General features: G+C 45.1%; 1 protein-coding gene across 5 annotated transcripts in view; it reads left to right on the top strand.

Moving 5' to 3' along the window:
• lrfn2b (leucine rich repeat and fibronectin type III domain containing 2b) overlaps positions 1-14,917 on the top strand; it is a 99,417-nt gene extending 84,500 nt beyond the window's left edge. For all 5 annotated transcript variants that reach the window (XM_068577236.1, XM_068577238.1, XM_068577239.1 and 2 more), the window contains 2 exons: positions 4,012-5,408; positions 13,434-14,917. In XM_068577236.1, the coding sequence (XP_068433337.1) occupies positions 4,018-5,408; positions 13,434-14,430 (2,388 nt within the window). In that variant the 5' untranslated portion in view covers positions 4,012-4,017 and the 3' untranslated portion in view covers positions 14,431-14,917. The remainder of the gene's footprint in view (positions 1-4,011; positions 5,409-13,433) is intronic.
• The last annotated feature ends 10,183 nt before the right edge of the window (positions 14,918-25,100 follow it).

Raw genomic sequence — 25,100 nt, 5'->3', positions numbered from 1 at the left:
AAAACTCAATAGGACGCTTTTGAGAGTAACTGAAAATCTATTCTTCGCTGACTTCCTGTGGTTTATAGCTTCTCACCTGAAAGCCCGGGCCCTCGCAGCAGAGCTTCTCAGAGGTGAAATGAGAAAGTGAAAGCTCGCTGTTGAACAATGTGAAACACATGTGAATAGTCTAACTCAAACTTTTTTGAGGAGCAAAGATGACGTAGATAAATATTTCTGACATCCTCCAACTTTGAATGGGATTCTTCACTTCTGTTAGCGCTATCCGTGCAGACTTTGATGCCAATACAAAGTTTACTATGTAAAAAATGCTCCTCTGTTCTGATGCTACAGCAGGAGAGACAGAAACTGCTCTTTTGCAACTCCCCTCTCACAGGGTTTTGATATGTTTGACTGCCCATTAATACATAAATATATATATATTGATGTGCTGGTAACGGTTCAACCAGCCGGCGTAGGTGCGCTGGGATCCAGTGCTGCGAAGTTTGCGTTTGACTTTTGTTCTTTTTTTTTGTTTTTGGGCTATGAATATTGCATTTTCTGCTGCAGTGCGCTGTCAGGAGACACACTGCGGTTTCTGTATATTTCTCTTGCGCCGTTCAAACTCAGCCGCCGCCGCCGCCGCCTCGCGCAGACTCCACAAACCCTCCGGAGTTTTGTGCTGAGTCGAAGTTTCGGCTCGCGCAAAGCAGCCGGCGAAAAAGCTTTCGCATGTTGTTGAACTCCAACACGCGGCTTAAATCTCTCACAGCGGCGTTGGAAGTCGTCCAAGACTCATATTTCCGAGTGTGCGTGACCTGTGTGGCGAGATAAGCGTTTCCCGTCCACCTCCGAGGGGGGAGGGGCCGGACCGGAGCGTTGAAAAAGGCCGCAGCCTCCCTGAGCTCCGGCCGGCGTCTGTCAGGAGCTTTGATGAGTGTTCACATGGAGGCCCTCGCTGATCGCCCGGCCGTCCTCGTAGGAGGGAGGCGACCTGCTGCCCGGGCGGCTCGGCCTCGCCGCGCTCGGCTTGTCAGGAGAGATCTGACTCCCTTGACCCTCTCGGCGCGCCGATCCATCCTCCGGCACGGCGCCCTTGACTTTGACCGGATGATTTACTAAACGCTCCTCCTCAGCTCCTCCGTGATGGAGCGCTTCTATTTGCGCTCCGCGGGGCCCCCGGGAGCCTTCTGAAGGACTTCTGCAGGTCGTTTGCAATGTGTCGTATTCTAGGCGTTGAGGTTTTGGGGCAAAATAAGCAATCGATAGCGCATGAAGTATGGGAACCGTTTCAGGCGCTTTGGGGTTCTGTACGGCAGCGATCTGCACCGGCTTTCTTTTTATTTTGTTATGCTACATTTCACTCTGTTCATCTAATATTGATTCAAAGAAATAGCACTCTGGTGAAGAAAAGTTTTGCATTTCTCATTGCATACGAAGAGTTTGGTCGATTGTGCTATATCTATATATATATATACATATATCTATATGTATATATAGATATATGTATATATATGTAGATATAAATATATTTATTTAGTTTTTAGTTTTTTACTTTAATTTAGCCATTTAAAAAATAATAATATTAATTCAAAAAATATATATATTTTCTAAAAAATAAATAATTATTATAAATTACTTTTTTTAATGAAAAAAGGACTTCTTTTTTTTTTTTTAATTTAAAAAAAAATATGTGCTGTTGGTGGACGGCCCTGCTGCCTCTCGGCCAGGTCACCATTGCAAATGAGAATTGGTTCTCAACTGATTTCACCTGGTTAAAAAAAGGTCTAATAATAATAAATAGGATAATTCATCGCGTCCTCATGCGATGCTTTTGTTTGATATCCTCAAAGTCCAGCAACACGTTTGGTTTTCCGCTTGTTGCATGCGTGCACTCTCTTCAAAATAAATTCTCAACATAAAGACAAATTATTTAGGTTCAGGCAACAAAAGCACTTAGTTAGGTTATTAAAGAGATTCAGCCAAAGATCACGTGATCATGCATATGGGCGTGATATTAAACTGGGATGTTTTTCTGGAGCTCTTAGCAGCCTCTCTTGGTTTCCCACAGCTGCAGTTTGCTCAGTTGATAACATGGTAAACAAGATGTTTACTCAGTTAACAGGATTTATTTTGCATCAGTGTGTTGGCACTGTGCTTTTCTTTTTTTTTCTTTTTCCAACACTGTCGATTCGTGTCTCTAAAGACACACAGAATTCAAATGGCCATTATTTTTTTTGGGTGTGAATCAGCCGTCGACTGGAACTTTTCTCCATTGCGTCCCATCTCCAGCTGTCACACTGAACTTTTTTTATCTGCAGCATCAGGACCATTAGCTCCTCTCATCACACCGAGCAGGGGATGCTGTTCAGAGAACCTGGTGTTGCGTTAAGGTTGATCGCATTGAGATAGTTCATGTTGGCGTGTACTTGGGTCTTTGGACATTTGAGTGTGGGTGTGTGCAGCCATCTGAGAGAGAGAGTGTGTGTGCATTCATGTGTGGGTGTGAGCCAGCAAGGAAAAAAGGGATAATCTCAGTTGGAAAGCATGCTGTTTTTTTTTCCTTCTTGCTCATGCTCTATATCTGCATCTTTGTCCTGCATAATAATATTGAATAACGGCCCCTGCATGAAATGATGTGTAAATCTGAGTTATTACACTGTGTGTCAGAGAGATTATGTGAGAGAGAAAAAATGCATCAATAAAACTGCAGGTGTTGTTGTCACTGCAGTAAAAGAGGGATAACGAGGGAGGATGCTGCATCAAGTCTATTAGGCTGGAATGGTCCTAATTCATCTGACTACTGAGATATGTTAATTTATGACTGTCCCATAAAAATACCGCTTATCTCCACGGTCCCTCCATCCCTCCCCTCCCTCGCTCTTCCTCCTCCGGCATCCCGCTGTTACAGCTCACGTCTCAGAGCGCCTGCACTCTAATGCGCCACACTTGAGTTGTTGCACAGTGTTCCCCGATCGCACATCACACACACTGCATTGTGATTGCAGAATCATCAACACCTGATTGATCTATCCACCCAGGGACGAGGATCTGGGTCGCATGACGCCCCAGATAGATAGAGGCTGTTTCAGGCTCCCCGGGTGGGCGATAACTGAAGGGCGACGTTCTGCCACAAACTGTACAAGACAAACAAGAAATGTCAGCCATTGACGGTAGAATAAATATCGTTTTGAATTAAATATCCCCATCGAGAGGCTTAATACATCCTGTGGTAACGCGTGTGGTTATTGTCGCTTTATTGCTGCCCATGAATATGTGATTTCTTCAAGGGAAATGGCTATTTCTAGCGCATTAGCGAGATTGTTCTCAATAGGGAGTTCATTCAGGCGTGCAACCTTCCAAGTCGCTGCATCTCTGCACTGTTCACGCGACACGACTCGCTGTTGTTCGCTCATATGTTAACCAAATTGTTTGCTTATGTCTTAACTGCATCACTGTATTTCTTGGCGAGACCTTGGTTGAGGCGATTGGTTCATGTTAGGCAGGGTAAGGATAGCTCGTTGGTCATGTAGGGCTTAGGGCTTAAATGGGCTACCTTAACACCGGCGGACATGGACACATGGGATAATCTTAGCGCTTCAATGCTACGCAGTCTGGGTCTGGCCAAGAAATGCAGTGAGGCTTTATAAGCAATTTCCATCCAGGTGCAAAAACAACTCAAAGCAATAGACATACAGTAAAGTTACAAGTCAGGCCCTCCGTCTGGATTCCTCAGGTTTTAGCTCCTGAGTTCTACTCCACTGAACTTGTAAGATAATATCAACGTTTAATGATTCCCGTTGGCATCAGATAACAATTTCTAACGAGCCCCTCAGCCATTTGAAGTGATCCCGTTTTAACACATAAGATAGTACAATATTTAAATATTTCCGGTCCATCTCAGATCTCTTAACCCTTTTTTGTCTCCATGGTCTTTCAGAGGGGCCTTGTTGAAATGATAATGCAGACGAAAGTTGACGATATTGTCCTCCTCTGAACTCATCCGTCTACATCTTTCTGTTTCTCACGCAGGTTCCCATGCATGACTCTACCATGGACCACATCATCTACTGCCTGCTGGTCCTGGGAACCACAGTGATGACCACCTATGCATGTCCCAAGTACTGTGTCTGCCAGAATCTGTCGGAATCCCTCGGGACGCTGTGTCCCGCCAAAGGCCTTCTCTTTGTGCCTCTGGACATCGACCGCAGCACGGTGGAGCTCCGACTGGGAGGCAACTACATCCTCCGCATTACGCAGCAGGACTTTGCCAATATGACCGACCTGGTGGACCTGACCCTCTCCAGGAACACCATCAGCTACATTCAGCCCTTCTCTTTCGCCGACTTGGAGACCCTGCGCTCGCTTCACCTGGACAACAACCGCCTGATGGAGCTCGGCCCCGACGACCTGCGAGGCATGGTCAACCTGCAGCACCTCATCGTCAACAACAACCAACTCGGACGCATCCACGACAAGGCCTTCGAGGACTTGGCGCCTGCCCTGGAGGACGTGGATCTCTCCTACAACAACCTGATATCTCTGCCTTGGCACTCCGTCCGCCAGATGGTTAATCTGCACCAGCTCAGTTTGGACCACAACCTGTTGGACTTCATTCCAGAGGGCACCTTCGTTGACCTGGACAGGCTGGCGAGACTGGACCTGACCTCGAATCGCTTGCAGAAGCTACCTCCGGACCCTATCTTTGCACGCGCCCAGGACTCGATGATGCTGACCACGCCCTATGCACCCCAGCTGTCCCTGAGTCTCGGCGGGAACCCGCTGCACTGCAATTGCGAGATGCTGTGGCTGAGGAGGCTGGAGAGGGACGACGACCTGGAAACGTGCGCCTCCCCGCCGGCCCTGAAGGGGCGTTACTTTTGGAACGTGAAGGACGAGGAGTTTCTGTGTCAGCCACCGCTCATCACTCAGCACACCCACCGGATGCTGGTCTTGGAGGGCCAGACGGCGGGCCTCAGGTGCGAAGCCACCGGAGACCCTTCCCCCACCATCCACTGGATCTCCCCCGAGGACCGGCTGCTCGGCAACTCCTCCCGGACCACCGTGTACAAAAACGGGACGCTGAGCATCACCATCACCACCTCCAAGGACTACGGCACCTTCACCTGCATCGCCGCCAACGTGGCCGGGGAGTCCACCGCCTCCGTGGAGGTGTCCATCGTTCAGCTCCCCCACCTCAGCAACGGCACCGGGCAGCCGGCGGCGCCCAAGTCGCGCCTCTCCGACATCACCGGGACCACCAGGATCAGCAAAGGCGCTCCCAAGGGCCAAGCGGACAGGATCGTGACCGCCTCCGAGGTGACGGCGGTCTCGGCGCTGGTCAAGTGGTCGGTGAGCAAATCGTCCCCCAAGGTGAAGATGTACCAGCTCCAGTACAACTGCTCCGACGATGAGGTTCTAATTTACAGGTAAACGCTTCAATATTCTTTGAATAAAAGTCTTGAAGAGCAGCACAGCTTTTTGCCAAAGTCAAGGAGTTGGTGTGTAGAACAAACGATTATCGGACGATAATGTGGCCAGAAACCCAGCTTCTAGTGAGAGATCGTTGCGTGTCTGCTGGATGTATGAATAAGTAATAGTTTGCAAAAGCATTTGTCTAACTTAAAATGAGAATATATCAGATACTGTGTTTACTGCTTGGTCAGCTGCCTTCCAAGTGGCCAATACGATCAGTTTATGATAGTAATAATGTACAAATGTTCATCTAAATTAAAAGTCATTGACATCATTTGTTCTGAAAACTGACTGAAACTGTTTTGAAATCACAATTTTTTAACTTAACAGTTATATTTATCTTTAACGCTTAGGCTGAGTTTCAGACAAAGAACAATGGAAATGCACATTGGGAACTAAAAGGCAATGCTGGATTTAATTAAAGTGATTCATAGCATCATAAAGTAGGTAGCTGCCTACAGTAAACGGTCTCTAAAAGTTATCTCCTTTGAACCAAAGTTACTTGCTTGAAAAATGCACGGCTGAAAGGTAAATTGCCAGAGAAAGTTTCTCGTGGTCAGCCATGTTTTTTTTTAGTTGTTTATGTTCAACATTGTGCACCTGGAAAAGCTCGGAGGTCAGAAGTTGGACATTTCAACTAAAACGCTGACGTACAAGTTCTCTCTGGAACGCAGCGTCAGTACGTCATCATCCCTGGGAAATGAGAACAAGCACAAAACTAAATATACACATCCTGCAAAATGTAGTGTTTTTGGAGAAGCAACTGCTCTTCAACAAAGATGGATGCATTTTGCTTAAACATTGAACGATGCACATATAGATGCTGCAGTCACACGGCCAGACTTTCAAGGGGAATCGCTGTGTGCGTGTGTGTATATATTTGATATTTATATGTATATACATATGGATGTATTGTCCGTTGTCCATAGAATTGTCTCTCTCCCCTTCCCCCTCACCTTTTCATCATGTGATGTCTCTTTACTGGGCTGTACTGGGCCTATACTGGGCTCGGTTATGCTCAGCGGTCCAGAACCAGAAGGAGCTATTTCTGCGCTCGGGAGGCTTCATGAGGGTCTCTGTCAATCCGGCGGCGGCTGATGGGGATGAAGCCGCATGAGATGAGGCTCGTATTCCTCTAAAACGAATGTGAAACCAGCCAGAAAAAAATCCAATTACTTAATGCCATATAAATCTCTCCTCAAAACTGTGGAAAGCAAGATATTTAGAGCTGTAGCCTCGGGGTTGTGCCCCCCTCCTCCTCTTCCTCTTCCTCCTCTCCCTCCTCCTCGCTGCAATATTCTCCTTAATTATGAAGCATATTTTCTTTCTTGTTTTATTCAGAGAAAAATGCAGGAGGAGTGTTTTTTTTTTTCCGCCCCTTATGTAATCATGTAGTACAACTCTGGCAAACAGTCACGTAATTCATTATATTCAGTCTACGGATTGTTAACTATTGCGTAAAACATTTTAATCTGGACAACAACAAAAAAAAAACATTTTGAATATAAATATGTAATAATTTAGAGACATTAGATTATTTATCACATACATCATTCATGTCACACACACACACACACACACACACACACACACACACATATATATATATATATATATATATATATATATATATATAGTAGTGACATTTAAACAGTCAGACACAGTGCAAAGGGTGCTAGAATAAATATTGAATGATAAATGTTGCTTAATACGTATATATGCATGTACATGTTCAGTGGATATCGTGTAGGCAGTACATATTTCATACAGTTGTGTGCATATTTCATATGTTTTTATTCATAAAATATGCAGCGGCTCTGCGGCGGTTTGTGTTCTAAGTTTAGATTTTTGATCGGTAGCAAAGTGAAATATCAAGTTTCGAGTGCGAGGAGGATGATGTCATCGGGCGCCTCGACTGACGGAGTGTTGAACATGAATATGAGACAAACAGGAGCTGCGACAACGAGTCCTTAATGCCAACCCAGACTGATCAATTAAGATGTGAGCGAAAGCTAAATCTGGAGGGATCAGAGCTTCCACCGTCATAAAGTCTCACGGATTGATTCACAGGAGTCAACTCTCAGAAGAAGTTGAAATAAGAATGGAAGTTTTGCAGTTTTGCAAGAGGCGCGCGTTGTTTCCTCTTCAAACGCCGGAGCCGAGGGACGACGTTATCGCTGCTCCACTTCCCGTGATTGGCACATTGTTACCTGAGCTAAAGGTTTCCTCCCCGGTCCTTCATGCAGGGCGGTGGATGTGAAGGCCTGAGGGCTCAGACGCTGCACATGGAAAATGTGCAATTGCAAAGCTTAATAAAAGGTGTTTTTCTTTGGGTTGTAGTTCCTGAAAAGTGTACTATTCTGAGATACTTCCAAAGTTTTTGACTGTGGCGTAATCAGAGGGGAGTAGAAGTGTCAAAAGATGTACAGTAAACGTACATTTATATTGACAAGTAATCATAATAATAACTTTATTTACATATAGCACCTTTACAAATAGAGTTTGCAAAGCGCTCTACATGCAACAAAACGCCAATACAGATCAATATTTAAGCTATCAGGAGGCAAAAAAGACCAAAACCATGAAGGCAATGAATGCAACAAAACCAAACAAATAACCAAATAAAACAAACAAACAAAAGAACTGCATAAAAAGGACGACATCATCATCTAAAAATGGGTTTTAAGAAGGGATTTAAAAAAAGTTACTGAACCTGGAGGCTGAGTACGAGCTGCAGTATTACCATCGCTATTTATACTTAGACGATACGATTTTAATTCTTTCAACCGTTTCAAGGTCGGACCACAGCAGCTGAAGGTCACGTTAATGTCAGACAACAAACAAACAAACAAACTGTGTAAAAAATCTCGACAACTCACCGATGACGCCTCATGTCGATCCATACGTCCATCGATAACATTCCAACAACAACCGTCTTGTTTCGTCATAAAAAAGTCCAAAGATTTACTCCAAAACACGCGACTACGTCCATAAACATCCACAAACTGGTTGTTGTTGCATCGTGTCACATCACCTGGAAGATACAACTCAATATTTTCTGTGTTTCCACGTGAGTTCAGCCATCTGTTTGTCCTTTAAATATGTATAACGGTGTAAATGTTTCTCCCAAAACGTAGACAAAGAAGAGTGCGTTGAATTCAAACTGCAGTTAACTGAAAAACATATCTTAATTACATCCAAAGTGTCCCGCTGCCATCCACATGATTGAAGCCCATGAAGAGACGGATCCCTTCACGTCTTCACGTGGCGCCTTTTGACCTTTCCGATGAAATTGGCAACGCGCTGGACAATCCTTAACCGCGTAACGGCCCAGAGTGTCACATGTTGTGGGGATTTAGTGTTAGTGTGTTGCAGAGACGTACGTCAGGGCCGACATTACCGGCTATTAGACGAGCCGAGGAGCCGGTTGGATTCATGGCCTCTCTTTCTGCGGGGTATTGATCACAGCCCCGACAACGACGGGACCAAAACCAGCTTCTTTTGGGAAATGTCAAGCTTCCTGCGGGGGAGCCGTTCAGGAGAAAGATCCGGCTGCATGTGTGTTCTTCAGCAAGCAGCAACAAATGCAAAGGAATGTGTTTTAAGCATTTCTGTTTCTTTTTTTATGTGAGAGAGAAAAGATTGAACCCTTTATCGTTCAAGTGACCATATGTGGTCACTTCCGCAGCCTGTACATAGGACGTCAGTAAATCCAAGAAACACATGGTCTTCACCCAGCCAATCAGCAGAGACCACTCCACGTCACAACACCCGTCCTTTGGTGGAATTCGACCAATGAGAAGAGAGCTTGAGCGCAGTAAACTTTCTCTTTTTTTTTGGACTCCGGACATTTTGAATTTCAAAGTATCTCAATGAGTGACCTATAAAACTAGCAGCGTTTTGACTGGATGGATACAAGAACATCGCTAAGATCACTGAAAAGAAAACCACAGGGGTTGAATCTGGGAAAAAATCTGGCAAAAATACAAACATGTTAACAATAAAAACATGATAATACACAGCGAGCAATATGTATAGCGTGATTATAAAGTGTGCCGTTTCGTATTTGCATATAAAGTGAGTGTGTTACTTTACTGTGTAATTATATATGAAACTGTGCAAAGAAGATTAAGAGCGCAGTCAAGCGGAGGAGAACGTGCATGATCGCTTCTCTAAAGCCCCTTTTAGACACGCACCTCAGCGCAATAATCTGATGGCAATTAATTAATTTTTGTCACTTTTGTAAAAGTCGCGATAGCGGTCTCCGCTCTGTCTTTTTGAATGTCGTCGGGTTGAACTGCACAAGGTGAAACAGAACAAAGAAGTGACAGAGACACCACTTCAACAGATAGATGAACTACTATAATTTTAATGTCTGAAGAGGCCGACGCTGCAGCGTCTTTAAAGATGAAGAAATTCTAAATTCTAAAAGAGAAAGTTTGAGATGGATTGAATGCGGATGGATTTCAAAGGAAACGCATTTTTGTTTTACAAAGAAGAAGAAGAAGAAGAAAAAAGGGCCATGACTTCACTTTTGGCAGCAAATGAGATTTCTTTTTCGTGTCATTTTTTGAGTTTGTGAGCGTCGGGTCAGAGAAGCGTAAGAGGATCAAGAATAAACTCTTTCGACGTAAACAAATCACAACATTGTCAGGCGGCGTCTTAGCATAATTTGCTGCACAGTAAAAGAAAAAGGGAGTTCTTGGTGCAGTAAAAACTAACCATCTGGGATTCCTGTGAGCCCAGAGGTGGGAAGTAACCAAGTATACATTGTGCTTTGAGGTACTTATACATCACTTGGACATGTCCATGCTACTTCGGAGTGAGATGTAAAATATTTGAATACTTCTTATACGTTAAAGGGACAGTGTTTAGCAGTTGATAGTACCGTAAAAGTCGGGTTACAAGGTACTTCTACCTTCAGTGGGTGGCCCTGCGAGCTGCCTGCTGTAGCCAGCTAGCGCTGCTTCTAGTTTTCCGCTAGCTCCCTGCTGTAGCTAGCTAGCGCTGCTTCTAGTTCTTCGCTAGCTCCCTGCAGTAGCTAGCTAGCGCTGCTTCTAGTTCTCTGCTAGCTCCCTGCTAGCTTCCGCTAGTTCCCTGACAGCCACGGCTCGACGCCCGACTCGGGCAGTGGGGAGGCGGGCGGTAGCAGTAGCAGCTAGCGGGGAGCTAGCAGCAGCGCTAGCTTGCTTCAGCGGGGGACACCCACAGAAGGTAGTAGCGGCTTGTAACCCGACTGTTACGGTATCTATCTCTTCCAACAGGTAACAGCTGACGTGAGCAGTTGAATCTCAACCCCATCGCCTTGCTCAAAGGCAATCCAGCCCATAATATCTCTACTTTAGGAGCTACGAAGCGTCTCGCTTGAGTTGAAAAAATGGTAACTCGTGCAAAACAAAATATGCAAATGGCGCAAGTTCCACGTATTCACGCCATCCTCTTCCCAGTTTGTAAATGCAACTTTTCGCTAAGTTTACAATTTAAAGCCACTTAAATACATTTCAAGTTGCGCTAAGGCAGCGATTGTTGGCGGTTGTGTGTGTCTGTGGTTGTGTTTATTGCCAGACACACACAAAGACCCACTGGAGTGTTTACATGAGCGCTGCTGTGTCGTCTGAGTTATCGCAAGCGGAGCCTTTAACGCAAACCGCCGGCCTGAGGTGACGGCGTTTTTATTTTATTTTTTTCCAGCACCAACTTCCTCTCCCCTAATGCGTTCATCCATTACAGTTAGACGGAGGGGATGTTTTATTGCAACCAGGAGAGATTCAAGGGTATAGACACAGACGCAGAGCGATGCCACGGCCCATTTAATGCTCCGCGATGCCGGCTGCAGAGGCTTTAAGAGAGAGAGGAGCAGCCAGTGAGAAGCCATTAAGGGATTTTTGCTTATACAAGCATACTCAAAAGTTCCCAGCAGCACCGTGGATGTTTAGGCTGAATCAATGGGGCAGGAGAGCGTCTTGGCTTTGACCTTGTGTGTGTTTGTCCAGAGGAAAGAAGACAAAAAAAGAAGTCAGAAATCATTCAGCCGTTCTTTGCAGCTGTAAAAAACTAATAATAATAATCATGAATTAGCGGTCGGGGGGACAGGAGAGAGTAACAGCCCGGAGTCTCGGTTTATTTGTTTTGTCAGCTCTTTTTTCTTCTTCTCTCAGCCGAGGAAATATATGTAGAATATTAAAAGTGTAACTGACAAATCTCTAAGAAGCGCATAAGCCTCGTCTCCTCCTGCCTCGGCTTTCGCTCTGAATAACGCGCCGGCCTCCCGCCATCATCGCACCACTCCACAAATTGTCTTTTGCAGCCCGAAGGGGCAAAAACTTATTTTTTTAAAGTTTTTTTTTTATTATCTCACTCCCCCTCCCCCGCCCTCCTCCACCATGATAAGCGTTGGCATAGGTTTCTGAGGACTCCGGCTGTATTCATCATGAGTTAAAATGAATAAAACCAGACAACCTGGAGCCCATTAGACCCAGACGCAGGAGCGGATCACCGGGCGGAAGAATTTCGCCACCCAAAAACAAAAAAAAACCCGGTGCAGCCAATTATAGTAGTGTAATGAACTGAAGCGCGCGAGTTGGACAAGTGGAACTTTCTTTTTTTTTTATTGGAAAGCAGCTTCTTCTTCTTTTTTCCGTCGGAGCCGTGGTGACTAATTGGGACGAGGCTAAACGCTGAGGTTGAACTCATCTGTGATCTTTGTCGCATGTCAGATAAAAAACGTCCTTTTGGGGAAGACTGTGGGATGAATTGCAATCCAGTCACGATGAGTAAAAAAACGGATGTAGAATATGAGATGGCTTTTTATGCTATTATGAGGCAGAGATAGATAGATAGATAGATAGATAGATAGATGGATAGATGGATAGATGGATGGATGGATGGATGGATGGATGGATAGATAGATAGATAGATAGATAGATAGATAGATAGATAGATAGATAGATAGATAGATAGATAGATAGATAGATAGGCAGATAGGCAGATAGATAGATACAAATATCAACAAAACAGCACTTTTTGTTGTTTCAGTGTGTTTCACACATAATATTTCAGTATGAAATATTATGTGTTTTTTTAACATTGCAGCAGATAAATATGTTTAACTAGAGACACAAAAGAACAAGTATGAATTGTAAAAAATGTCTCCTTTAAAATGACCTGTATCAGTGTTTTTCTGGCCTGATCATTGGAGTCTAAAGCTTTTTTTTCTGAAAAAGTGGTCCTGCCTCGTTGTAAGAAACCGACAGAAACTAACACAGAAACCTCGCCGGTCCTCTCAGAAGCCGAAATGAAACAGACATCATTTAACAATTCATAACGGGAGGTAGATTTCTGGGCGGGCGGCGCTGGCTGGAGTTGTGACGGTTGATTCGTCCAAAAGGTGAGGCGGGCAGCTTCATCCTGACTGATGTGCTCGTGGATCCCTGCAGGGGGGGGGAGCTGAGTCCGGGCCGAGTGATATCATTTAAACAGCAGGCGCGAGGTGTAACTGCAGCGGTACAACCTCCGGTCATCTGGCCCTCCGAGCAGTTTCGCCTCGGGCAGTTTTAAGCTCCGGCTGGATTCAAACACACACACAGACACACACAGACACACAAAATGTGCTTCACTCTCCTCTGTCTGCTTATTTATTCATCGCCGCCCCAAAGCTCCCATATCAAATGGACCCTCTGTTCGCGGCCGCAAGACAGATGGCTGCGAGAGATAAAGCCAATTACTGTTGGCTGTCCGTTAAAGCAGCGACCGCAGAGACTATAAGCAGCGGAGAGAAACTCCAGGGAAGGCACACAGGAATCCTGACGCTCCCTTTTTAATGAAAGATTGTACCCGTGGATAGAGCGAGCGTTACCTCCCGCGGCAGTTAGCCGAGTTAGCTCCACGCGTGTGAAATAACACGTCGATCGCATGTGCCGATTCTGTGTCTTGGACGAGAGTGATTAACCTGCAGGTCTTGTGTTTTTTTTGCGCTCCAGGATGATCCCGGCCTCCAGCATCGCCTTCCTGGTGACCAATCTGGTGTCGGGGATGCGCTACGATCTGTGCGTGCTGGCCGCCTGGGACGACAGCGCCACCACGCTGACGGCCACCAACGTGGTGGGCTGCACCCACTTCTTCACCCAGGACGACTACACCCAGTGCCAGTCCCTGCCCAGCCAGCTGCTCGGCGGCACCATGATCCTGGTGGTGGGCGGCATCATCGTCGCCACGCTGCTGGTGTTCATCGTCATCCTCATGCTGCGCTACAAGGCCGCCGACGCCGAGCCGACGCCGCCGGCGGGCAAGCTGACCAGCGTCAGCGACACCCACTCGCAGACCAACGGGGGCCGCGTCGGGCAGAACGGCGTCCTCCTGCCGGCGTCTCGGCCCGAGCCCAAGGTCATCAAGGTGGCCCCGAAGGACGAGGTGGTGGAGTTCAAGTGCGGCTCGCTCCAGAGCAGCCTCACCTCCTCGTCGTCGTCGTCGGGCTCCACGGCGGGCGGGGGCCCCTACAGCCCCAACAGCACGCTCGCCAGCATCTGGAGGTCGGCCCCCTCCAAGCCTCGGTCCAACCTGGACCACCTGCTCGGGGCCTTCACCGCGCTGGAGCTGCGGGGCGGGGTGCAGGGCCGCGACGCCGGGGCCGGCGGTAGCGGCGCTCTAGCGGCGGCGGCGGGGAGGAAGCCGCGCACGGACAGGGAGCCGCTGCTGGGCCGGACGCTGGACTCCAGCCTCAGCCGGCTCCTCATGCTGCCGCTGGACTCCAAGCCAAAGAGGAGCCAGTCCTTCGACATGGGGGACGCGACGGGCGCCGGCAGTGCCGCCGCTCAGCTGTGCGGCAGGTCGCGCAGGCTCAGCAGCATCTGGACTAGGCGGAGCCTGTCCGTGAACGGCATGCTGCTGCAGTGCGAGGAGGAGGAGGCGGCGGCGGACACGGGGGGGAGCAAGGCCACGATAGACAGCGCCGACTGGGTGATGGAGAGTACTGTCTAGGGGAGGCGGAGGACCGTCGCCCCCCAACGGACCGCCGAGGACCACGCCAACGCCGGTCTACAGAGCCTTTAGTCCTTGCATGAAGCACACTCGTCCTCCCGGCCCCTCCACGCCGCCGCCGCCGCTCAGACTCGATTGGGACGGGCCGGGGGGTCTTTCACCGTCACGGCCAAAAAAGAAACGTTTTGGAGTAGTAAGACCTTTTGGATTGTTTCTTTTCTGGCACACACTTTGTACAGAGACGGACTTCAATGAGCCGAAGGGGAACGGCAGAGATGTGCTGCCCACGGACCGCTATTACACTGTACACAATGTTTAAAGTATGTCATGGAATTAAAGTTTTATATTTTTTATTTCGCTGGTCAAAATGATCCCTCGCTGGTCTCGGCCTCGACACACGAGCAAGGCGTGACCAGTGGTCCCATTATACAACCTGTAAATTCATCATTCATGTCAGTAATCTACCGGTTCAACCTCCTCTGATGGAATGGACATATATATATATATATATATATATATATATATATATATATATATATATATATATATATATATATATATATATATATATATATATATAGATGTGATGCTTTGATTCATGAAGATTTAAGAAAAAAGATTTATTGACAAAGCTGTATGTGAATATATTTACTTTCTATACAGAGTATATATTTGAGGAGGTCGCTCAATAATGCTAACCATATCAAATTTTATGTGACTGCATAGATTTTAAAAAACCCATTATCTCCTAAACTATGGCTGTACTGTATGTAAAGACTCAGTTAATTGTTTAAAAAAAAAAAGCCAAAATGTTGAAGCGTAAAGTGTCGCAATGGGCCGAGACTGTTTAGTTTGTGTATATTCGTTAGAGAAGTGAATGTGTTTCTTATGGGTTTTTCTTGTGATGCACTCACTGTTTCGTCACCAAATACCACGAAAATAAACAAAAATCAGGATGTGTATTTTTGGAGAATGATTCTGGTTCATTACAACTCGATTGTAGTGTTGAACATCAATTAAATCAGTGATAATGACGTCATTGTTGAGATCTGCAAAACACAAAACACATAAATACAACAAAGCCCAGCAAATAAGACCATCAAAACCACTAGGTAAAAAAGCTGAGTAAAAATCCTATAATTGTTCAGCCTATCATGGGCTATTTTAATTACCTTGACCTTGGGTCAGTTGTCACTGCGGTTTTCCTTTGTCACTTCCTGCCACACCCCCCACAACAATACACTATTCCAAAATAAATCACCTGTATGTGAGGTAACGGTCTAAAGCAGGGCGTCCTCATGGAATACAGTAAAGAAGCAAACCATAGACTGTAGATGAAGATGAACGACACATCAGCTGTCCATAAGTGCAGCCGAACGAACCGTCATAACCCCGCCCCCATGGTGGCCGGCTGCGGTATTGCTCATAAGCCCCGCCCCCTCCATGTTAGTGGATGGGAGATGGGCTGACCTAATTATTTAATCGCACGTTAAAAAAATTAATTCCAATGATGGTTTCTTTCATTTTACGTAGTTCTTATCACGCTGATTAATGTTCACGTCATTTCTGATGCATTAGTTTGAATCACTTATACAGGAAGAGGGGGTGGGACATTATGATTGACAGCTGCTGAGTGCGGAGCCCAGAATGGGAAAGCGAGAGAGCAGATGTAACTTCAACTGTGTCTGTTTCAAATACGCATATCTGTATCGACAGACTAACTGTATATATCGTTAAATGCAATCTGCAGTCACTGGCCGTGTCGCTAGCTAGCTTAGCAGCAGCTTCACAGGTTAGCTGTCCGTGTCCTGGATCTGCGGCAGACACTCAGATGACGTTTTACGGGCCGTGTCCTTCTAACCTGCGTCCATTTGATCACACCTGCATTTACGGAGATATTACGGTTCGTTGTTAGCCAAACAACCACTCCGGTGCTAACGTAGCGGCTAGCTGGCTCAGGCTAACGAGCGCGGGCCAGAGCTGGGTTTTCTAGTCGGCATGGCATTGGATACCGCGGCTCCGGTCCGCCGGTCACCTCCAAAAGCACAAGACGGGCAGCTTCTGTACACATCCAGGATACTTTGGCTTCAAGCGGAGACGCGTCGTCCATCTTTATCCACAGTCCACGGCGCAAACCCTACAACCACCGCGCCAACAAGCACAGCCCGCCCCTTCCTACCGCCATGTTTCCCAAGTTGTATAAAACCAGAATTTCCATTTACACACCTGTACTCATGTGGGCGCAGTAGCTAGAGGTCATTGTTCAGTATCTCTACAATATACAGGTCCAGTCACAAAGTCTCTCATTGTGTCTACTACGGTTGTGAGTTACAGGCATACAGAATACAAAAAAAAAGTGTGGATTAAAATGTTTGACATCTCTTCAACGCACTGGTCCAGAGTTCATGTTTCATCTGGAGGAGATATGGGTTTTTATAATGGTTTAAATATGTATTAATGAACCTATTTAATGAAAGTTCATTGTCCTGAAAGTTTCTATTAAACAACTTGACGTTGTTTTGCTTTATTTGTCTGGTGTTGCATGTTTCTGCCGAACTGACCCAAGAGACAGTAAAGTCCAGTGTGAACATCCATATTGTCATTTCTCGCGTGTTTTTTGTGATATTTCCGATATGACTGCGTGTGTACAGTGTCTCTATAAATTGGATTTCTTTTGTTTTTGTTTGTTTGTTTTGTACCATACTTTAATTGGAAGAGGGGAGCAGCAGCAGCTCCACTGTGTTGTTGCAGTGTTGTTGCACATGTCTTACCTGGAGCTGTTAAAAGATGTTTGTGTGGTCAAATTTGATGTGTTTTTTTTTGCTACTAAGATAAAAAAAAAACTAAAAAAGATTTACTGAGACTGCTGCAGTTGGGTTGTGTGGGGAGAAACTACAACAAGAAAACTACAAAATAAAGGTTATAAATCAAAACAGAAAGTCGTCATCAACGTGAGACCCACAGGGAGGAAGTGCACATTTTAAAAAAAGGTGGAAAAAGTTGATTAGAATTGCAAATTGAATGAATAACCGTTTTACATTGTATCCACTCGTTTGGTGATTGGATAGAATGATGCTCTTTCTCCTACAGACATGAGCTCAGATCAGCGTCAAGGTTTGCTTTTTACTAAACTTAAGAGACACATGGGCATTAAATCTCTACGAGACCAACAAAAAAGACGTGTTTAAATTAATTTTAACTTTACTTAAAGCACCCATTTGCCACTTAATGACATTTATATGCATTATACCAGCAATAACTATGCATTGCAAAAAGAAAATTGTGACTAATAACTCGGGAGTATAATGATACTTCCTAGTTGCCGTTATAAAATGCTTGATAATGTGTTGTGATTGTTATAAATCATATATAACTATAGTATACGTGCTTATATTATAATTATAATTATAAAGCGCTGTGCAAACGCTGGATCACCCACTCGGTGTTAAGAGTGAGTCATTCCCCCGAGGAGGGAGTTCAAGTATCTGGAGGTCTTGTTCACGGGTGAGAACGAAATGGTAAAAAAAAAGGCACACACACACACACACACACACACACACACACACACACACACACACACACACAGTAAAGATAGAGCTGAGCCGGAAGGCAAAGCTCTCTATTTCCCACTCCATTTACCTCTTCCGACTGGTACGAGGACCCCGAACACGCTGAAGAGATTACACATCTCGGCTGGAGCGCCTCGGGGTTCCCCAGAAAGAGCTGGAGAGCAAAGCTGGGGATCGACGTCCTAAACCTGCCGCCTCCTACCCCACCCCCCCCCGGTCCCCAACTGGATATGCAGAGCCGTCAGCTGTTTTTTTAAATGCATTATAACTGTGTTAACAATGCAATTATAAAAGCGCTTTTACGCGACATGTCGTTCACCCCTTCACGCCGATGACACCGCCTACGGGAGCAATACGGGGTTAAGCGCTTGATCCAAGAAAAACACCGACGCGTACCGGTGGAGCCGAGGGATTAAACCGCCGATCGACTGATTGAGGAACGACCCGCTCGACCCACTCTGAGCCGCCCCGAGGGGCGCGCACACACACACACACACATACACACAAACACACACACACACACATACACAACCACACACACACATCAAAATGCATAATCTCCTGGGGGAGATCATAACAAACAACGGAAATGTCTTTGAAATGTATCGGCTTTTATCCCGAGCGATGGCCTCCGTTACCCAGCATGCATCGGTGTTGTCACGCACGTCTAGCAGATCCATCAATCAATCAATCAATCAATCAGGTAGCCAATGTTGCCCACACTGACCAGGGAACGGGACGCGGATCATCATTAGGAGGCAAACTTTCTTGTTTTTGTCATGCTTTTCTCGTCACCAATTTTTTAAACCGCACTGAAGGCACAGGTAGAAAATCCACGGCCCGCCAGTGTCGTGGTTGAATTGCCTCGAGTGACACTAACATCACCTTTTAATACCACATTTCTTTTAAACCGATTTGTGATACAACATATATTTTGATGCGACAATCCCTGAATTGATAAATAGGATTTGACGGTCGTATTTCAGGGTTTTATTTTCGTCAAATCACAACGTGTGTTAATGAAATCTTCCCATTTAAATTCCTCTTCCACCTCAGAGCTGCTCAGCACAACCAGCGCTGTGTTACAGAGCCCCCCCCCCCTCCCTTTACTCCCCTTTCTCCCCTACCTCCCCACCTCCCCGGGCTTTTAATGTATTTTCATCCCGCTATTCCTTCCACTCCGATGGTCAAGTTTCTGGCCCGGCACCTGTCAGTCATCTGGATGAGCCGTCGCCTGAGCGAGCGGCTGAAGGCACTCAGCATTAGTGAAGCCACCAGTGGCGCCCGACAGAAGAAAAAAAAACACACTATCTGCAATTTAAATTTGATTGTGAATCTCTTGTTGGTTCCCAGCAGCGTTGAAAAAGCCGGAGGATTCAGACAAAAGTTCCTGTGACTCGCTGTTTTAGTCTTTTTTAGGATTGCAGCTACAGGTCGCTGAACGAAACAGAAGATAACCGACAGATGAGGCAAGGAAGACGCACTAAAGAGGCTCGATTTCTTGGGTGAGAAGTCTCAACATCACGAGTGTGAAGGAAGTCTTGAAAGGTGATGGGAGGAGCCGTTGATTGAAGCTCGATTGAGGAGACTAGGGATGTATTTAACCTTTCCCCAGCCTCAGGAGGCTCACCGCGGGGTCCAGACCAGGGCATTATTCACATGAATATACACTGTAAAAAATGGCTGTGAAATCTACAGGTAATTACTGTGATTTAGCTCCTAATTGTTTGCGGTGTTTTTGCTTCATAGTAAGTTACTTGTCAATGGCTGCCAGTTATTTACTGTGATTTAGCTCCTAGTTGTTTACTGTGTTTTTGCTTCATAGTAAGTTACTTGTCAATGGCTGCCAGTTATTTACTGTGATTTAGCGCCTAGTTTTTTACTGTGATTTTTCTTCATAGTGAGTTACTTGTCAATGGTGGCCAGTTATTTACTGTGATTTAGCACCTAGTTATTTACTGTGATTTAGCGCCTAGTTATTTACTGTGATTTAGCTCCTAGTTGTTTACTGTGTTTTTGCTTCATAGTAAGGTACTTGTCAATGGCTGCCAGTTATTTACTGTGATTTAGCTCCTAGTTGTTTACTGTGTTTTTTACAGTAAGTTACTTGTCAATGGCTGCCAGTTAATAACTGTCAATTTCACAGTGTGTTTCTTCCTGTGTACAGTATATATATTCATACAAGACTCTATTGGACCTGGAACAAGGAACTATGCTCTTTCCTATAAGTTAACCAGACTGCCGCGTGTCCCTCAGGGTCACATGCAGTTCTTCTAAGTGGAGGTCTGAGATAAAGTACAGCCTGTCAACGCGACCTCGGCCTCCTGAGAGACGCAGACAGCCTCGGACCCTTATCGTCATCCCAGCGCCTGGAGCTCTGAGTTACAGCTCCGGAGGAGACGGGCCGTGGCTCCTATAGGCTCCTTGATGTGTAAATGGTCTGAATGGGAGCCAGAGGAATACTGCGTCACACTATCTGGACACTGAACTGCCGCTGTCTTCCTCCTCGCTGACTTTGAAGCGACATTTGGGAACACGAGAGTGTCCTCATATAACAGTTAGTGTGATATATTCCAAAAAGTTCAACTCCTCAACGCGCGTCGAGTCTTTTCAAAATAAAAGTCTGTATTTACAGGACACTCGGTCAGTCTGAGGCAACATAACTACTTCGTTCAGTGTTTTAGGTTGAAATTATCAAGCTGCGTGACAAATATATAAAAAATGACTACAGTTTTTACATTTCTCTGTTTTTGTGTGAATTAAACGCGATACAGACGCAATAGTGTGTGCGCTACAAAGAGGCAAGCTAGCTGTGTCCCAGTCGTTATGCTAAGCTAGGCTAACCAGGCAACGGCTGCAGCAGGACATTAAAGTGGCAGCCATGTTTATTTATTGATTGATTGATTGATTTATTGATTATTTATTGAACACCAAGAGGACGACAAAACAGTGTGGACAACCCAGCAACACATGGTATCGTCAGCGTATGGGAGAACAGTGTGTGAGGACAGATTTATATGTATGTGTGTGTGCACGTACGTGGGTTTTTCTGATGGTTTTCAGGCCAAAAAAAAACAGTGAACGATGACCAGAGGGAGCGGTTTCCTGTTGTAAATGACGGAGCCATGTTCTTCTCCCATCCCAACTGTCCATTTGACACGTTGAGTTTGTATTACTGCATGAACCAAAACTTTGAATATAAAAAGAACAGTTGAAAAAAAAAGTGTGGAAAATCTATCCAAACTTTTTTGTTTTTAAAGTAGAAATCAAAGCCAACGTGCTCATCTGAAGCATGTGCAACAGAAAATCTGCGTCACAGGTCATCAAAAGGTCTCGACCGGGTCGCCCCGACTTAATCCGGAGTGCGATACGGGGCTGAGAGGGGTCATGGCGGGCCGACGCAGGATTTAGCTTCAGGGGAACTTCACCCGATCGTGGGAGCGCGTCTGTGAAATGATGTCACGCGCGGAGCAGCCGAGCCGGCGACCTCGGAGGAACCCGAAAGCTGCTTCTCACGGCTTCTTCGGGGTCAAAAGAGACCGACCGCGTGATCCGGCTTTTAAGCGAAGGATATAAGTGATGCGCGGTGCATCAAAGCCGGAGAGATCTTTCTTCCTCTTCGTCCACAGAGCTCCATTGTTGTCCCCAAAAAATGCTATTAAAACACATCAGCGTTGCACTGGGTGACATGCTGCTTCATCACCCGGAGCGCACACACACACACACACACACACACACACACACACACACACACACACACACACTGTGGTTCAGGGTGACTCACCGTTCTGCTGCCACAAGTACTTACTGGAGCGCCGCATGGGTTAATGCGGCGCTCCCAAAAAATACCATTTGAATAAAACTGTGTCCAGCTGAGTATGAAACATACTGAGTATTATCTTCATCATCTTCACCAAACCACAAGGTAAGCGCTCCATTCCCTGATGAAGACCACGACATGCATCACTTTAGCCCGTTTACTTTAAATTATTTACATTGTTTCTATCACTAAAGGTTTTTTAAAGCATGCCCCAGGGTTTTACATGGATTGTGTTTTTCCAACAGTTCAGTCAGCTATTTCTAACCCGTCATCCAGGCCAGTGCTTCAAAAATACTTTAAAATATGTGTTTTACTATTTTGTGAGCATGTGTTTATTTTTTCCTATGTGTCAAAATGTGTATTGCAAAGACATCTTGGTTCATACAAGTCTGCTCTTCTTTTTTTTACCTCTTCACTCTCCCAGCCTTTTCCTGCCAATCTGTTAAACGCCATGTTTACCAGATACCTGGTGGCAGGAGATCGTTAGAGCCAACTGGGCCCAGTGTTCCCAGTCTATAAAGCGCTGATGCTGCTAATGCTAATGCAGCTGCTGCTAATGCTAATGCTGCTGCTGCTGCTTCTATTGCCAATGCTGCTGCTGCTCATGCTCCTGCTCCTGTTAACGCTGATGCAGCTGCTGCTGCTGACTTTTTTTGTTCTGTTTTGTTATTGTGAATTAGTCTAACTTTATGTTTTGCACACGTATATTTTGCATTTGGGTAAATATATTAAAGCAAAGCTACCCCCCACTCCCTTCTCCTCCATCCCTCGCATCCCTCCTCAATCACCCGTTTATGCGGTGCGCTGTGTCAGTCTTGTTGTTTGGTGTCATTTTCCTCTAAATCAATGGCCGAGTGATGTGACGGCGTGCCAAGATAATTTGTTTCCAGCAGCTTGAGCCGAGTTTTTCTTTTACCCTTGAAGAAAAAAAGCAGGAAAAGAAAGCGCTCCCTGCTGACTTTTCTTTAACTGGAAACCCCTTCAAACTAAGTAAATGTAGACTTTTGGGGGCAGTAAATATCCCCCAGTACTTTCTCCTTGTGTGAAGACCCGGAACAGTTTGCTTTGTTTATTCTAAAACATTAGAGGGGGAGCTGGAGGCAGCGCTCACTGATGATGAGCGAGCATTTTCTTTTTAAGCCTTCAAACCATTCTAGTCATAAAACCAGTTGATTCTGCTGCTACAGCAAAATGTAAAGGGGTAGAAATCCTCTCTCTCTCTCTCTCTCTCTCTCTCTCTCTCTCTCTCTCTCTCTCTCTCTCTCTCTCTATCTCTCTCTCTCTCTCTTGCTCGCTACTGTTTCCGATCCGCTGATTAAAGGCGAACCTGCCTTCAATATTTAATAAGGGACGCTGGAGGAGATGGAGCTCTCTATTGAATGGAGGTTTTTTTGTTAATTCGATAACTTTTTTTTTGTCTTTTAAAAACTATAACTCTCAGGTGTCGGCATCCTTTTTACATTTTACTGATCACAAGGTTGAGTCGAACCGCCAGAATTTGTGGATTCGCTTTTAGAAGAATTTAGTTCTTGACTATAGTCACAAAGCGTTTCTTATACTGTGCATATTGAGACTATATAAAGAAAGTTGTCTCGACTTAGCTTAACAATAAGTGAACATAGGCATAAATCATATTTGCTGCCTTGCAAATAGGACTAACTAGCTAGCGAGGATGCTACAGGCCGACTAGCATCACATGTCGTCGCTATGTTGGCAGACTTCCAGCAACCGCAGGAATTTTTATTTTGCTAGGATGAAAATCTTTACTTCACCAAAATGTTTAGAAACCAAAATGAAAGGAAAGTTTCGAGAAAATAAATGCTGTTAGCCTAATATAGCACAATATAGCTAGCTTGCACATGGCCTGCTAGCTAGCTAGCTAGCAGGCCATGTGCAAGCTAGCTAACAGTGCCAGCTAGCTAGCTACACCTGTCATCTGTATATGGTTCACAAGTTTTATTTTGCTCTGAATAAACTCAGGACTTCAGAAATAGAAGATTCTGCAGTATGTGTTAAATACATAAATATGTGTGGATGAGCGTCTGCTAAAATGATATATATATATATATATATATATATATATATATATATATATATATATATATATATATATATATATACATATATGTTTTTTTTTTCTAAATCTGCCACTTCTGTGGTTCAGTTTAGTCACACAAGAGAAAAGATGAGGGTGGTGGTTAGAATAAAAGACAGCAGACATGACATCGACCAGATGTGATTCTTATGCACAACAGTCGTGAGACACAAAGACCTCAGAGGATCAAAAGAAATCCTTATTTCCTTCTGTTGACACATTCGAGTCAAAGGTTTTTACAGAGCGAATATTGGATCTCTCCTTTTATCATTCCATAAACTGCCATAGAAAAAAAAAACAATTTCCACCATGGTTTTAAGAATAAAACGTTGTATGAATGATATATGAACCAACCCACTATAAAAACCTTCAGAATATAGATTGGAATCAAACTGGAAAGTTTAGATGTTAGAGCTGCTGAAGTGGAGATTTCGGGCTCAGTCTGAGAATTATTTTCTTAAGGGGAAAACAACCCTTTCGAGATATGTATTGTCCAATGCCGTACGTTTAGATTATAGATTATAGATAGATGTCACCATGAAACCACAGCTGATCACTTACATGAGGACATTATTGTTTGATTTTCACCCATCTGATTATGGTTTAGTTGATTTCATTGTGTTGCTTTTGTCTGAGTGGTGTGGGTCCTTGTGTAGCTTCATGCTGCTCACAGATGTTATTGAAGGTGGGCGTGACTTATTGAAGGTGGGCGTGTCTTATTGAACATGGGCGTGTCTTATTGAAGGTGGGCGTGTCTTATTGAAGGTAGGTGTCTCTTATTGAAGGTGGGCATGTTTTATTGAAGGTGGGCGTGTCTTATTGAAGGTAGGCGTGTCTTATTGAAGGTAGGCGTGTCTTATTGAAGGTCGGTGTCTCTTACTGAAGGTGGGTGTGTCTTAATTAAAGTGGGCGTGTCTTATTTAAGGTAGGCGTGTCTCTCTGCTCCAATCCCTGGTTCTCAACGTGTTCAAGGTGATTTTCTCCCGGCGTTAGTGATAGAGGGTGAAACATTTTAACATTGAAGTGAGAATGTTTTTTCACCGGACAAGACTCCATCAAGCTCATCGCTCCATTATTCATATTTTAAATCATTTTTTGTTGACGATTCCCTAATTTTTCAGCCGATTTTGAGTCTTTTTTCAAGGTTGAGAAGTTCTAAAATGTAAAATAAAAGAAGAGTACTTCA

Source organism: Clinocottus analis, unplaced genomic scaffold, assembly GCF_023055335.1.
Source record: "Clinocottus analis isolate CAN_PGR_092001 unplaced genomic scaffold, fCliAna1.0.p SCAF_15, whole genome shotgun sequence".
Lineage (NCBI taxonomy): Eukaryota > Metazoa > Chordata > Actinopteri > Perciformes > Cottidae > Clinocottus > Clinocottus analis.
Note: the sequence above shows the minus strand (reverse complement) of the source record. Positions and strands in the feature narration are given on the sequence as shown.